The sequence below is a fragment of the Mustela putorius genome, unplaced genomic scaffold, assembly GCF_011764305.1.
Source record: "Mustela putorius furo isolate JIRA1106 unplaced genomic scaffold, ASM1176430v1.1 tig00003909_pilon_pilon_pilon, whole genome shotgun sequence".
Classification (NCBI taxonomy): domain Eukaryota; kingdom Metazoa; phylum Chordata; class Mammalia; order Carnivora; family Mustelidae; genus Mustela; species Mustela putorius.
In genome coordinates, this window is record NW_025422057.1 from 12,612,433 (window position 1) to 12,626,304 (window position 13,872).

The 13,872-nt window shown below is 40.1% G+C and overlaps 1 protein-coding gene across 1 annotated transcript in view; it reads left to right on the plus strand.

Annotated features, from left to right (window-relative positions):
• The first annotated feature begins 5,402 nt into the window (after positions 1-5,402).
• LOC123388706 (translation initiation factor IF-2-like) overlaps positions 5,403-13,872 on the plus strand; it is a 36,719-nt gene continuing 28,249 nt past the window's right edge. The window contains exon 1 of the mRNA XM_045068875.1: positions 5,403-5,544. Coding sequence (XP_044924810.1) covers positions 5,403-5,544 — 142 coding nt within the window. The remainder of the gene's footprint in view (positions 5,545-13,872) is intronic.

The following is a 13,872-nucleotide window of genomic DNA, read 5'->3' on the forward strand; positions in this document are numbered from 1 at the left end:
GTTATAGAATGTTTAGCAGCTTCCCTGTTCTACCCACTGGATGTCAGTGACATCCCACTACCCCAAACCCTAGTTCTGACAACACAAAATATCCTTGGGTGCAAAAATGTCCCCAGCTGAGAACCACATTGCTAGAGGACTCAACCTCCTTTCAATCAGCAGATGCTGGGTCTGCAAACTGACTTGGATCTGGAAATTGGGTGAAGCACCACGATTTTCTAATCCAGAGCTGACATCAGTTTTCTGCTTACCAGCTCCTATTTTTAATTATCATTACATCAGCCGGGTAACTGGCAGTGGGCTCTTCACTTAGCTCACTCTCTTATGAGCCATAGCCACAGGTCCCTCTAAGGTCAAGACATCCAGCTTCTACTCCAGCCTCAAAGCTCATGTTAGGAATCGCATGTGTCTTGTTGCTAAGGATCAAGAGCTGTCACTTGGCCTCTGCCACTCCACACTCCCGTGATTGCCAAGAAGCCTGTTTCCATGAAATATCTCTTATCATCCTTCTAGCCTGGAGTGGTGAAATGCTTGCCCTGAATGAACAGTTTGGAGACACATTCCATAAGGTTTTTATGAAGGTCCTGCTGGATTAAGATACCCATAATGGTTTTTCCTCCCGATCTCCTGATTTACTGTCCTAGATATCACATTTCAAAATAGGCCACCTGTATTAGACCTTTGTTTCAGGTGTGTCTTTTGAGGAAACAGGACAGACTCATGTTATCCAGAGTGACCCTAGGAAGCAGATTCTCAGAGTAGGAGTTTGTGGCTGGATCACTCACTAGCCATTTCAGAATAAGAATCCCATTGCTTGTGGTTAAGTGGGTGCTGATAACCTCCTGGATGTAGATACAGGCAGAAATTATTTCTGGCAATTGTTATGGGAGGAATAATATTTATACAGATTATGGAGTGCCCCGGCCTTTGTTAAGCGCTTATAGAAATCTGGAAAAGGGGAAGAATCAAGAAGCTCAGGTCATTAACTATCAATGTAAGTCATGTAGGGAGATCCTGAAGGGCTCTCTGGTACATTAAGATGCCTGCATATCACAGAGCCACAGGAGAGATTGCTTAAAATTAGACCCAGGCTCTGGTTGGGAAGGGAGAGAACTAGAAAGGAATCTGTCTCATTTATCCATTTAGGCTTGTTTCTACCTCTGCCTTACCTCAGAAATCTTAGCTGGGACTCCCTTAAAGAAGGAACTGAAGAAAAGGCCTAGCAGAGGTGGTTTATTTTGGAAGGTGAACCTCCTGGAGGACCAAAGGATCAGGAAAGTAAAACAGAAGAGTTCGGGTAGGACCTTCACACAAGCCTTACGAAATGCATCTCCAAACTGTCTGCTAAGGAAAGAATGGAAAAAGCATTTACCCCTTGGCTCCTATCCTTGGTTAGTCAGAGATTGCTCCAAGGAATGTTAACTCCCCTACACTTCTGGATCACGCATGAGTTAGTTCCACCTGTTTTCTGTGGGATGTCCCACTCCATGGGTGTCAGAGAAGCCCTGGGGCAGGAAGAAAGAGACACGAGACATGGTCAGCTCACACATGCACGAGACTGGTTGAAACCTTCACATAACTCTTCCCCAGAGCATGGCTAGAGTAAGAATGAGGGCCCAGAATGTTCAAAGTAACGCACATAATATACCTGCTACAGCTAGGAAAGATAGTGTTTCAGGGAATGGGATATGATTAATTGTGTCCAAAGCTGCTAATAAGATGAGGGCTAAGAGTTAACCTTCAGCAACATTGGAGGTCATGGTGACCTTGACAAGAGCAGTCTAATGGAGGGATGGGGGCCAAAGGCTGATTCATCCACCTGGACTCAGCTTCTCTTCAAGACGACTTTGAAAAAATAAGCCCCAAGATAGTAACACCCTCAGTTTCTGCCATGTAACAGTCAAATCTATCTTGGCGATCATCTTTGGCTTCTCCCCTTTAGTTGCAAGGGAGGAGACAGTCCTTTTCCTGCCCAAGGGCTATCCTGTCCTCTCCCAGCTTCTCAGGGTCTTCAGCCTCTTCATTATTTGTTTTCTGAAAGGATGGAGAACAGGAAGCATTTAAACATGTTCAGGTTTTCCCCAGCTCCACATTCCTTTCTAGATACAACTTGTTTTTCTGTCTCCAACGTAACTGGAAAGGGCTTCTACCTTCACTACCTCTGGGTTCTCACCGCTACCTGCCCGCCCACCTTTTCACTTCCTCACCACATGATTTCAGCCCCTCCCCCCCCACCTCCCCATCCCGCCACTACACTGCCAGGGATCTTGCTGCGCTGAGCAATGACCTCACTGTCACTCCACCTTCTCGGTCTGATATTCCCTCCTTCTCTGTCTAAACCTCTTTGCAGCATTTGGTTCCTTTGACCCTTTCCTTCTTCCTGACACACTCTCTTCCATTTGCTTCTGTGACCATGCATTCTCCTGGCTTTTGTCTCTTCTTCCTCTGCCTAGACTGCAAGGTGTCTCTATCTGTGGTCTCCCTCGCTTCGGACTCCTTTGGTTCTCCTCCTGTGAGCTCATTCCCTCTTCTGGCTTCTACTACCATTTCTCTGTGTTAATGACTCCCAAATCCATACCCCACATCCAAATCAGTCTTCTCCCTGGCCCAGTGGATGTCCGCACTTGCCTGTCTTTGAAGCACCCTGAATGTCAGCTTGACTAGAACAGAATGCAAAACTCACTCACCAAACTACTCCTCCTACTGAGCTCCTTACGTATTAAACAATGTCACCGTCCCTCCACAGAAGCACCCTGGCCCTTCTCTCTCTCTCTCTCTCTCATTTCTTTCATCTAATCAATGAACCAGTCTTGTCAACACTAAGTTCTAAATTGCTCTTGGATCTCTCCAGTCCTTGCCATGCACACAAGCAGACAAATGTCCGCTGGTACATACCATCACAGCTACAAGAGGTGTTACAGCCAGAGCTCATTTTGATTGGCCAGTGGCCCTAAGACACTGATTGTGAAGGATTAGTATCATCCCTGTCCACCTCCTCTCTCCCAGTACAGGCTGCCACCAGGTACTGCCTGGACTGGAGCATGACTCCTGCTCTTCTTGCTTTCAGTCTCTGATTCGTTCACTCCTCATTGTCGGCCAGAGTAATGTTTCTGAAATATAAATTTGTTCAAATCATTGCTGTACCTAAAATCTGTTGCTTGCTTCTTATGTTCACTATGCCTAGTAGATTCTTCCTTCCCCCTCTCCCAACTGGCTAACCTATACTGAGACTTCAGGCTTCAGCTTAGACGTGAAATCTTTCATGACATGACAGCTTCCCTGAAATCCTTCTTGACTGTCCACTCAAGTCTTGGTTGCCTCCCATTTCTCTATTTGAGAATAGAGACAAATTCTCTATTGAGACAAATTGGCCCTTTCTTCATTTCACATTCTGTCTGTAATCCATGCCACTAAGGCTTTGAAAAAATAAGCCCCAAGATAGTAACATCCTCAGTTGCTGCCATGTAAGGCTTTCATCCCCACCACTCTATGGAAGCCACACACATCAAAGTGGCCCTCTTGCCAAACCTAGTGATGAATCTGCTGTTCTCATAGTCTTGGACTTCTCAGCCACATCTGATGCTACTGGCCACAACTTCCACCTTGAAGAACTTTGCTCCCTTGGCTCTTGGGAGACTTCATTGTTTCAGTTTTCTTCCTAATTCACTGTCAGTTCTCAGACTAACCATGGCACTAATATGGGCTCACAGGCCCCAAACGGTCTGGCCTTTGCTGATGCCCAACTTCATCCTCACTACACTCCCTCTTGGCCACTCTGCTTCAGCTGCTCAGGCCACCTGTCTGTTCCTCGAGAGCACCAAGCTTCTCCCTCTCACAGGTGCTTATACTTGCCACTTCCTCTGCTCAAAAGGCTCTTTTCCAAGGTTCTCTCCTGGTCTGTTTCTCTCATCCATTAGACCTCTCTCTTCAGGGTCTTCCTAGACATCCTATCTAAAATGACACATCTTTTTGTCCTGTACCCTGCTAAACCAGTTTACTTTCTTCATAGCACCAATTATCTATTATCATATGCCTACTCATTTAGTGAGTGTCTCCCCTGCTATGATGTAAACTCTGGAGGGAAAGGGTTTTGTCTCTTGTTCAAACAACACTTAGAGTCTAGAACAATACTTGGCCTATGGTAGACCCTCAATATGTATTTGACTGTTCAGATAAATGAATTTTAACTGCCTCTTTATCTGTATCTTGCTTACAACAATCCTTAAGCATATGTATTAAATCAGTGGATCTATAAATGAATATTTTCTTGATTAAATCAGCTGGAAGAAATCTTACCCTCCTCCAAACTCATACGTGACATTCCTTCACAAGTCAACACATTAGCCTATCCTGAGGCAGTTCATTTATATATGCCATTTCTCTCATTGACCATAAACTCCTTAAGCTCAGGACCACAGTTTCTCACATCCTGAGTTCCACACAACGTATTTTGTCGTACGTGACGGAGAGTGGTGCCTCAACAGATATTTGGTGACTGAATGAAGGCATGAATGGCTAAAAAGGTCATAATCTGCTGACTTACGAACTTCCACATGTTTAAGACTGTTGAATCTTTTCAGATTTGTCCTAGATCTGTTATAGCTCTCCGCCAAATCCACCACTCGAGTCTCAAAAACTTCATTCCTTCCCTCTGAGCAGTTAATACAAGAGGCAGCGAGTAGCAAAACACTCATGACACCCATGGGCCTGTTGGACTCTTTTTTTGGCCACTAACTCACTTAATTTGATGTACTTTAGCACATTACAAGATTGTTCAAGAGTACTATAAATGATATCAGACACCATCAGAAACCACTTCAGAAAATCATTGCCTGTAGCCGGATCAAAAGGTGAATACCTGGAAACTAGCAATGCTAGAAAAACAGAGTAAATCATTTTTTCCTCTACCTCCTAGATATTTGCACCTTTTTGCTCTAAGGAATGCCTATATGAACTTAAATTTTAAGCTTCTGTCATATAGTTATAAGGGGTTGGTGTAATAAGAAAACACTTTGGTACCTGAGTGAAGAGGCATCACCCCGGGTTCTCTCACTCCTCTGCAAAGATTCGGGGCTATTTTCAAGTTGTTTTATTTATTCAGGTCATTCTTTCAAATAATTCTATTCTGATGTTATTTCCAACACAAAGATGGTCATATTTTGCGAAACTACTGTCATCATCTTGAATTTCCAGTAAGTGGACTTCATCGAACTTCGTATATTTTAACTTAAATATTTTAAATTGACTTTAAAAAGCAACGTGGCTATGTTGAACTGCTTTGAGCCTCCTACTTAGGCAAAGTGCAGGGCTCAGACCATGATGCTTTTACATCTTTACCGTTTTCTTTGTATCTCAGAAGACAGTTGCAAAAAACACGTTGGCCAAACAGAGTTCTTACACGAATGACGGCTAACGCACCCCTGTTTAATCCAGTCCTTTATTTCTTGGAGTGCTCCCTTACTCACTGCTACCTCCTTAGTGCCTCGCAAAATGATAAATGTGGTCACGATGACCTCCCCTCGGCTGTCAGAGTGTCTGGGAAAGGTAACTTAGACTAGACTGTGAGTGGCTCTCCAGCCAGCATCCAGCCACAGATGTAGCTACAGCAACTTTGCTCACTGAGAGATTCTAAAGCTGGACTTTCTTAAAGTAGTGTGGGAAAAGGAAATGAGATGTGGGAAAAATTAAGCCTTTTTTGGTCGTTTTATAGCTTGAACGTGGTTTATCTGAAATTTTGTGAACTTGATATGCTATTGTGTTAATGCATAGAGGCTGCAGAGTTCAAAAAGAGATGGTTTGTTTGAAATTATGGCACCAAAATGTGTTTCCACTTAGGCTTTTACAAAACAACTGCTTTGGAGATTTGGAGAAGGGCATAGCACGGAAAGAAAGATCTTTCACATTTTATGTTAACATACACTTCTCAGTGCTCAGAGGAATTCGGCCCTGTACGCTGCAACAATCACATTTGTGAAGCCCCTTTTGGATTCATCTCGGTCTTGAGTGGAACATTCAAAAATGCCCAGGAGAGTTTTATTCTTCTGAAAAGTGAACCTGCTTCACTCCAAAGACACTTATGAAATAAGATTGTTACTTTCTTGAAATGTAACTGGACTGGAATGTATTATGAGTTATATGTGCCTGGACTCCCTTGTCTAAAAAATGTAAAACTATGAAATTAACCAACTGATCACAAGTAGGTTTCCAAGTGGACAGTTTTGTCCCAAGATATTTTTTCCTAGTTTATATTGAATGATCTTCAATATAACAGATAAGGAAAATAGGGATGTGAACAAGTATGTGTGTATGGGGGAGGGGGGACACTTTGTCGTGGTTGGTAGTCATTCATTCATCCCCTCTACCTCCACACCATTCACAGAGGGACGGGGGAGGAAGAGAGGCCTGGCAGACTGTTGGAGAGGAAGAGATGACGAGGGGCACAGGCACTTGACTTTCCAAGTCTTTTCTGCTGAGATTATATCCCCACGCTCTTCAGAATCTCTCCCCCATACTGTTGAGCTTTAAAAGGCTGAAAGATAAAACCATAAACAGAAGCTCTTTGTAAAGATATATTTCTTAAACTTGTCATTCACATCTGACCTTCAGAATTTTTGGCATATTCAAGTATCCCTAGCCTGTTCATTACTTAATCCTTGTTAGCGTATTTGACACACATGGGAAAACAAAAAAATACCTTAAATGAATTAATTTTATTAAGGGGAAGATTTCCTTCACTGCCATACATAGATGTGCTGCTTAAACATGTATTTTTATATATTTATATTTTATATGGTATATTGGCATGATTTTGCATATAAATATATAACAATATTTTATTATGTGTTTTATATAAATATAATAAATATATTAAATAGATATAACAAATACATATCATATAGTAATATATTTATTACAGAAACAAATTTATTAGTATATTATAATATGTAATATATGTTTTTCTGAAATACGACATGTTAAAAAGATAAATATTCAGGAAAGGTTTGCCACCTGAAAGTAACTGGTCTGCCGCCTCTGACACTCGGCAAAGAAACTTCTCTAGCTTTCTTTAACACAATGTTCTCAAACTTACTTGACCGCGTGTACCAGTTGGTATGTTCAGAACATGATTTGGCTAATGCTGAAACAGAACATTTCTTTGGTTCCTTACAAGTCAAAATATTGTAATAGGGAAAGGAGTTAGACTTGTAAATACTCCCCTAATTTCAGGAGAGAGTTAACATGGAGTGGGTCTGAATTCTCATCCTTTCCATGCTGAGTCACCCACCAAAGAAACGAAAGAGCCAAGATATTCTCTGCCGTGTCTTAAAAATGAAACCAAACTTCTTTGATTGATATTTATGAGATACAAACCCATCAGAATAACCAAAAAAAATAGATCGTTGGCAAAACAACATGACAAAGGATAGCATGAAGTTCCTGAGGAAAGAATGCTAAGAAACATTCAGTTCTCCCAAGTATTGAAACCCGGGCTTCACCGCACATACATGAATCATTCCAGCTGCCACAGTCCTCGCAGTCACCAGCAGGATCTAGACGGACTCCAGCGTGAAGTCTAACATGGAACCTTGCTTGTTTGCACGTGCCTGTGTATGGCCTTAAGTAAGAGAAACAGGTTTGGCTAGGAGAGGATGTATTTCTTAGGAGACCAGGGAAGATGAGCTTGCCCTTCTGAGAGGCGTGCAGTACAGGTCTGCCATTCAGAACAGGGAGCTTTGAGCATCTTCAGCTGCATCTTGAATTCTACTCCCACCCACCAAGTTCAAGTTTGGGGAGCGCTGGAAGGAGCAAGGCCCGCAGGTAGAAACAGAAGCTGCCGAATCACTCCATCTTCACTCCCTGTCGCCTGAGATGGACATCAATGCCAGCTTTGTCCTAAACGAAGGCTTGGGTCAAACAAAGGACTCCTGCAACACACCTATAGCTTTGGCTTAGTTTCTTCATTACTCACCACTGAATAGGACGTGAATTCAATACGCTGTCAAAAGCAAAGGGCGTGGTGAGCTGAAACTGTCTGAGTTTTTCTTGGAGCTTTTTTTTTTATTATTATAATTCTGATGATTGCTGGTCTATGGTTCAGATAGCATCAGAATCCAGAATATATGGCCATGCTTTATAACAAATGGCGTGTGAACTCTAGTGTAAGCCATGCCATTTTAAATAACAAGTAAGGGAAAACTGGCTTTTAATTATTTCACTATTAAGCTCTAAAGTTTATTTTACTAAATACCAGTGTTAATGTTATAAGTTGACATAACTTTGGAACAAAGGAAATATCGTATGTTGATGACTGTAAAGAATCACATGCATATCCATTCTCATGGTCTCCCAAAGTTAAAGGTACAATATGAGATATATCATTGAATACATAACAGAATCCTTGAATGGTTCGATGGATGGCTTGAATTAATAAAGACATAGGGAAATTATTCTTTAAAACCATGAATTCACAACTACAAAGCCTATTTTTGCTTCGCTATTATTAATACAATAAGAAGTTTGACTTTGACCTTGGAATCACAAACGTGGAAAACATTAACAGTTTTATATTTACGTGTTCTGAGCCTCTCCTTTTCTGTATTAAACTGAGGCTTCTGATAAGTTTGGAGGAGTCCTTGTGGCACCAAATAAAACTAAACAATGCATACAGTCGAAGATCAAGGAGGTCTAGTGAACCAAAAGATTCCAGCTCCTCATAAAAGGAAGTCTGTTTGAAACCACTGGCAATTATTAATGTTTTAAAACTATAATTTAAGAAATCACCCTTGATAAAAATAAATATTAATCTTTTGGAAAATATGTCCTTTATAATGTGCTATATAGCAGGGTTTTCAAAGACATTTCAGACTCATGATGTTGATAAGAATGTCTTCCTACTACTAACCTAGACTTTTTCCTTTCTCCAAGACATGCTTCTGCTGTCTAAGGATGAATTTAAAAGGCAGAGGGTGTCTTTAATGCAATAGCACCTCCCTCAAAATAAAATAAGCCAACTTTTAAAATGTTATAATTTTTCCTGGAATTTAATACTTAAGGTCCGGTTTTGGTAACATAAAATAAAATGTCTTGCCGATTGTCAGTTAGTCTCCTCTGGGGTAAGAGAGGGGCAGTTTGTTGCAAATGGTGAGTTGTGCAAAGCTTCTCTGTAACATTGCAACAGGAACACTGCCTGCGGTGTCATAGACTGGAGAGGGAGACACAATGCTGGCTTTCTCTTGCTTTGCGGTCTAAATGACCGATAGCCATGAATCGGGCTTTCATGGAACATACTCCAGAGATGGGCATATCACAAAAGGAAGTAGGTAGGAAGCAACTGTCACTGGTCGTCTGGTCGTGATCCCTCCTGCAAGAATTCAATACTAGCCTTCCTGAAATAGGAGAACAGGCTGGAAACTTGGTCTGAAGCCTGTCACAGCCTGAAAAGACCTTGCATGAGCCCAAGTGTCTGTAAATATTGCTGACTTCAGCTCTGTGGTTTCTTAGACAGCACGTTTCCTTGGATTTCCTGCCGAAATAACCACTTTGGAAAAGCTTGCAGGATGAACCACATTTCTGAAGGTAATTTCTATCAGAGAACTAAATGATAAAGAAAAAGGAATAGATACATAAATAAAAATTCAATTGTAAGTCTTAAAAAGTTATTTCCTTGTCAGGCTGGTTAAAGTATACGCAAATCGTAATGATGTTGACAAATAATCAGAATGGGTTTCCAGCTGAGTTGGTCCTTAGACACATTATAGAGATACTGTTTCATTAAGAGATGGTGAGTGCTAAGTCTAGTTTTTGGTTGAAAGTTTGGTTAATGTTGATTTCTTAACGACTAAAGTAGGCCATTTCCCAAAGAAACAAACACAACAAAAAAAGCAGTTTGGTTTGCCTTCCTTAATCTCCAAAAGGATGTGTTTTCATTCCAAAAGTGTGTATACTTATTATGGTAATTGACATATTCTGTTGATTTACTTGACAACTGTTAATGGGCCCCAAGTTACCAGGATAATTTGTCTCCTTTTGAAACTCCTTGAATGGAGATATTTTCAAACATCTTGGGTTATAGTTGATACCAGTTTCTGGTGTCCTTTGGAATAGCTTTTGTGTATTCAAAGGACTGTTTCTCAATTTATTTATTTATTTTTTAAAATATTTTAAATTTATTTATTTGACAGACAGAGATCATAAGCAGGCAGAGAGACAGGCAGAGAGAGAAGGGGAAGCAGGCTCCCCACTGAGCAGAGAGCCTGATGCAGGATCCTGGGATCATGACCCAAGCTGAAGGCAGAGGCTTTAACCCACTGAGCCACCCAGTCGCCCCTCTCAATTTATTTTTGATTTAAACAATTGGTGACTAATTTACCTAAGGAAAATTTTAAACTTAAAAATCTCTTTAGTCCATATATAAGTATAGCAAATGTTAACACATTTTTAAAAGGGGTTTCGAATAATGTTTGGTTTCATTAGTTAAACACCTTCAAACGCTTTAAACTTGGCTTATAAATTTAGTATATTATATTTCTATTTTAAGTATTTCAATTATCTGAGTTACAGAAACCCTGGTATATACTTACAAAGCTTTTATATATTTAGTACGTTAAATTTAAAGGCACACTGACACTGAAGTTCTCTTAGATGATACAATACCGTATATGAGTTTAGTAAGATTTCATTTTTAAAAACTCAAGTTTAAATTAAGTGACCAATCCAATCATCTTAAACTGGAGGATGTCCAGGATGCAGGATATTCAATTTAAAAACAAAGTCCTGGAGGGTGGGGTTATGGACATTGGGGAGGGTATGTGCTTTGGTGAGTGCTGTGAAGTGTGTAAACCTGGCGATTCACAGACCTGTACCCCTGGGGATAAAAATATATGTTTATAAAAAATAAAAAATTAAAAAAAATAAATAAAAATAAAAAAATAAAAACAAAGTCCTGAGCGAATCAGGACAAGTTGGTCATCCCAAGTAAAAATCACACAATTACAAATTTTCAATTGATGTTATAAGACTGTCATTTCAAGTAGGCCAAGTACCTAAAATAACAAATACGAATGGTTTATTTCTTAACTTCCGGATATTAGTACTTCAGTTGTAATCACTATAATCTTTTCTATACTAATTCTGAATCTTCCCAGGGTTAAAAGATTGTTACCCATTGAAGGAAGTCTCTTACCATCCCAGATAATTTAGGTTACCTCAACAGATTTGGGCCTGGATGGGAACTGGATTTTTGTTAAAGATCCTGATGAGTCTCACTGAATCTTGTTTTATGTTTGAAATCTGGGCTCATCATATAGGTGAGCTCAATGGTACTAACTGTTAGGAAAATGCAAATGAAAACCACAGTGAACTATTACTTCACACCCATTAGGATGGCTACTATCACAAACAATAACAAGAATTGGAATGAATGTAGAGCATTTGGAAACTTTGTGCTCTACTGGGGAAGTGTGAGATGGTACAGCCACAATGGAAAACAGTATGAGAGTTCTTAAAAAAAAAAAAAAAAAAAAAAAAAAACATAAGAATTACTGTGTGACCCAGCAATTTTACTTCTAGGTATATACATCAAAGAATTGGGTATACAGGGTCTCCCAAAGACATTTGAACACCTATGTTCATGGCAAAATTATTCATAATAACCCAATAGTGGAAGTAATTAACTCATGTGTCCATTAGTGGATAGATGGATAAATAAACAAAATTTTGTGGAATACACAGACAATGGAATATCATTCAGTCTTAAATGGGAAAGGAATTCTGATTCATGCTTCAACATGGATGAATCATAAGGACATTATCCTGGGTGAAATAAGCCTGTCATAAAAGGATAAATATCATACAATTGTATCTTTTTGAGGTACTTAGGGTAGTGAGACTCACAGAGACTAACATAGAATGGTGGTTTCCAGGAGCTAAGAGAAAAGAGAATGGGGAGTTGATGTGTAATGGGTATAAAGTTTTGGTTTTGCAGGATGAAGAGAGTTCTGCAGAGTTGTTGACTAACAACGTAAGCATACTTAAGATTGCTGGACTGTATGCTTGAAAGTGCTTACTGTGGTAAGTCTTCCATGGTGTGTGTTTTAAATTAAAATTTTAAAAATGAAATTTATTCTTATTTGTGTTAAGAATCAAGATGTTCAATAATGAGAAGCATTGAGGATGTGTAGAAATAAAAACTTTCATGGTCTCCTGGTGGGAAGGTAAAATGGGGCAACCACTTTGGAAATGAGTCTGGCAGTTGCTCCGATGATTACTGATGGAGCTCCCATAAGAGGATATGTCCGTAGAAACTTCCCGAACTGAAAAGCAAAGAGAAATTAGGCCAAAAAATGGAACAGAAGGTTCAAGGACCATTGGACAAAAGAGGCAACATATGCATAATGGGAATAGCAGAAGGAGAGGAGTGAAAAGAACAGAAGACATTTTGGGAGCAATAATGACTATGAATTTCCCCCAAATTACTGTCAGACACCGAAACACAGATCCAGGAAATTCAAAGAATATCAAGCAGGGCAGAGGCCCCAAATACTACATTTTAGCATATCATATTCTAACTGCAGAAAATCAAAGATTTAGGGGAAAAAATCTTATCTTGGAAGAAGCCAGAAGAACAATGAATAAAATGCTGGTCCGTGCTATAACCCGAATGAACACTGAAAACGTCATACCGAGTGAAAGAAGTTAGTAACAAAAGGCTGCCTTGCCTCTGAGTCTACACATGTGAAAACCCAGAACAGGACAAATTTATAAAGACAGAAAGTAGATTAGTGGATGCTTAGGGCTGAGGGAGACTGGTGGGAGATGGAGGGTTGACAGCCAAGGGTACAAGGTTCCTTTCTGAGGTGATGAAAATGTTCTAAACTTGACTGTGGTGGGGTTGTGTCTATCTGTGAATATACTAAAAATCACTGAATTGAACATTCGACATGGATGAATTGTAGCCTAAGGGAATCATGTCAATGTCAATAAGGCAGTGAAAAATGCTTTTGTTCAACGTGAAGGTGGTTGTTCTCAGAGCCCATAGTGTCTAGTTCTTTGCCTGCCCACAGAAATCTGAAACTCCTATCCAGGTTAAGCCCTTGATAAGATTTTGCATTTCTCTGACTCATTATTTATACACAGGCTCTTTTTTTTTTTTTCAGATAAAGATTTAATTATTTTTATTTTAGATAAAGAGAGCACGAGGAGGAGGAAATGCAGAGAGAGATGAACAAGCAGCCTCCCCACTGAGCAGGCAGCCTGATGTGGGCTCGATTCTAGGACCCTGAGATCATGACCTGAGCTGAAGCCAGACCCTTCATCAACGGAGCCACCCAGGCGCCCCTACACGTGTTCTAAAATACTAATGACCTTTGGATCCCATGAAAACCTTAGACACATGCATTTTCTATTGAACCTGATGTAATCTTGTACTCTTCCCTATTCTTGCAACTTGTAACTCTTAGGGAAATTTGAAATAATATCCAAAGAATTCTGGAGACCTCACCTAGGCTTGCCACCACCACACAGGACCTCTCCACTGCCAGCTGTGATATGGTGAGATAACAATTATTCCTAATTCACTTTTCTGTGGCCAAAAGATAATTTACAAATAATACTAATTCTCTGAATCACCAATTTTCCAAACTTATAAATTCACCCAAATTATTTAAAATTTGATTATTTTGCCTATGCTAAAGTTTACATAAATTAGTAATAGAGGGGGTGATTTCTTTTTTTTTTTTTAAAGATTTTATTTATTTATTTGACAGAGAAAGAGAGATCACAAGTAGGCAGAGAGGCAGGCAGAGAGAGAGAGAGGGAAGCAGGCTCCCTGCTGAGCAGAGAGCCTGATGCAGGGCTTGATCCCAGGACCCTGAG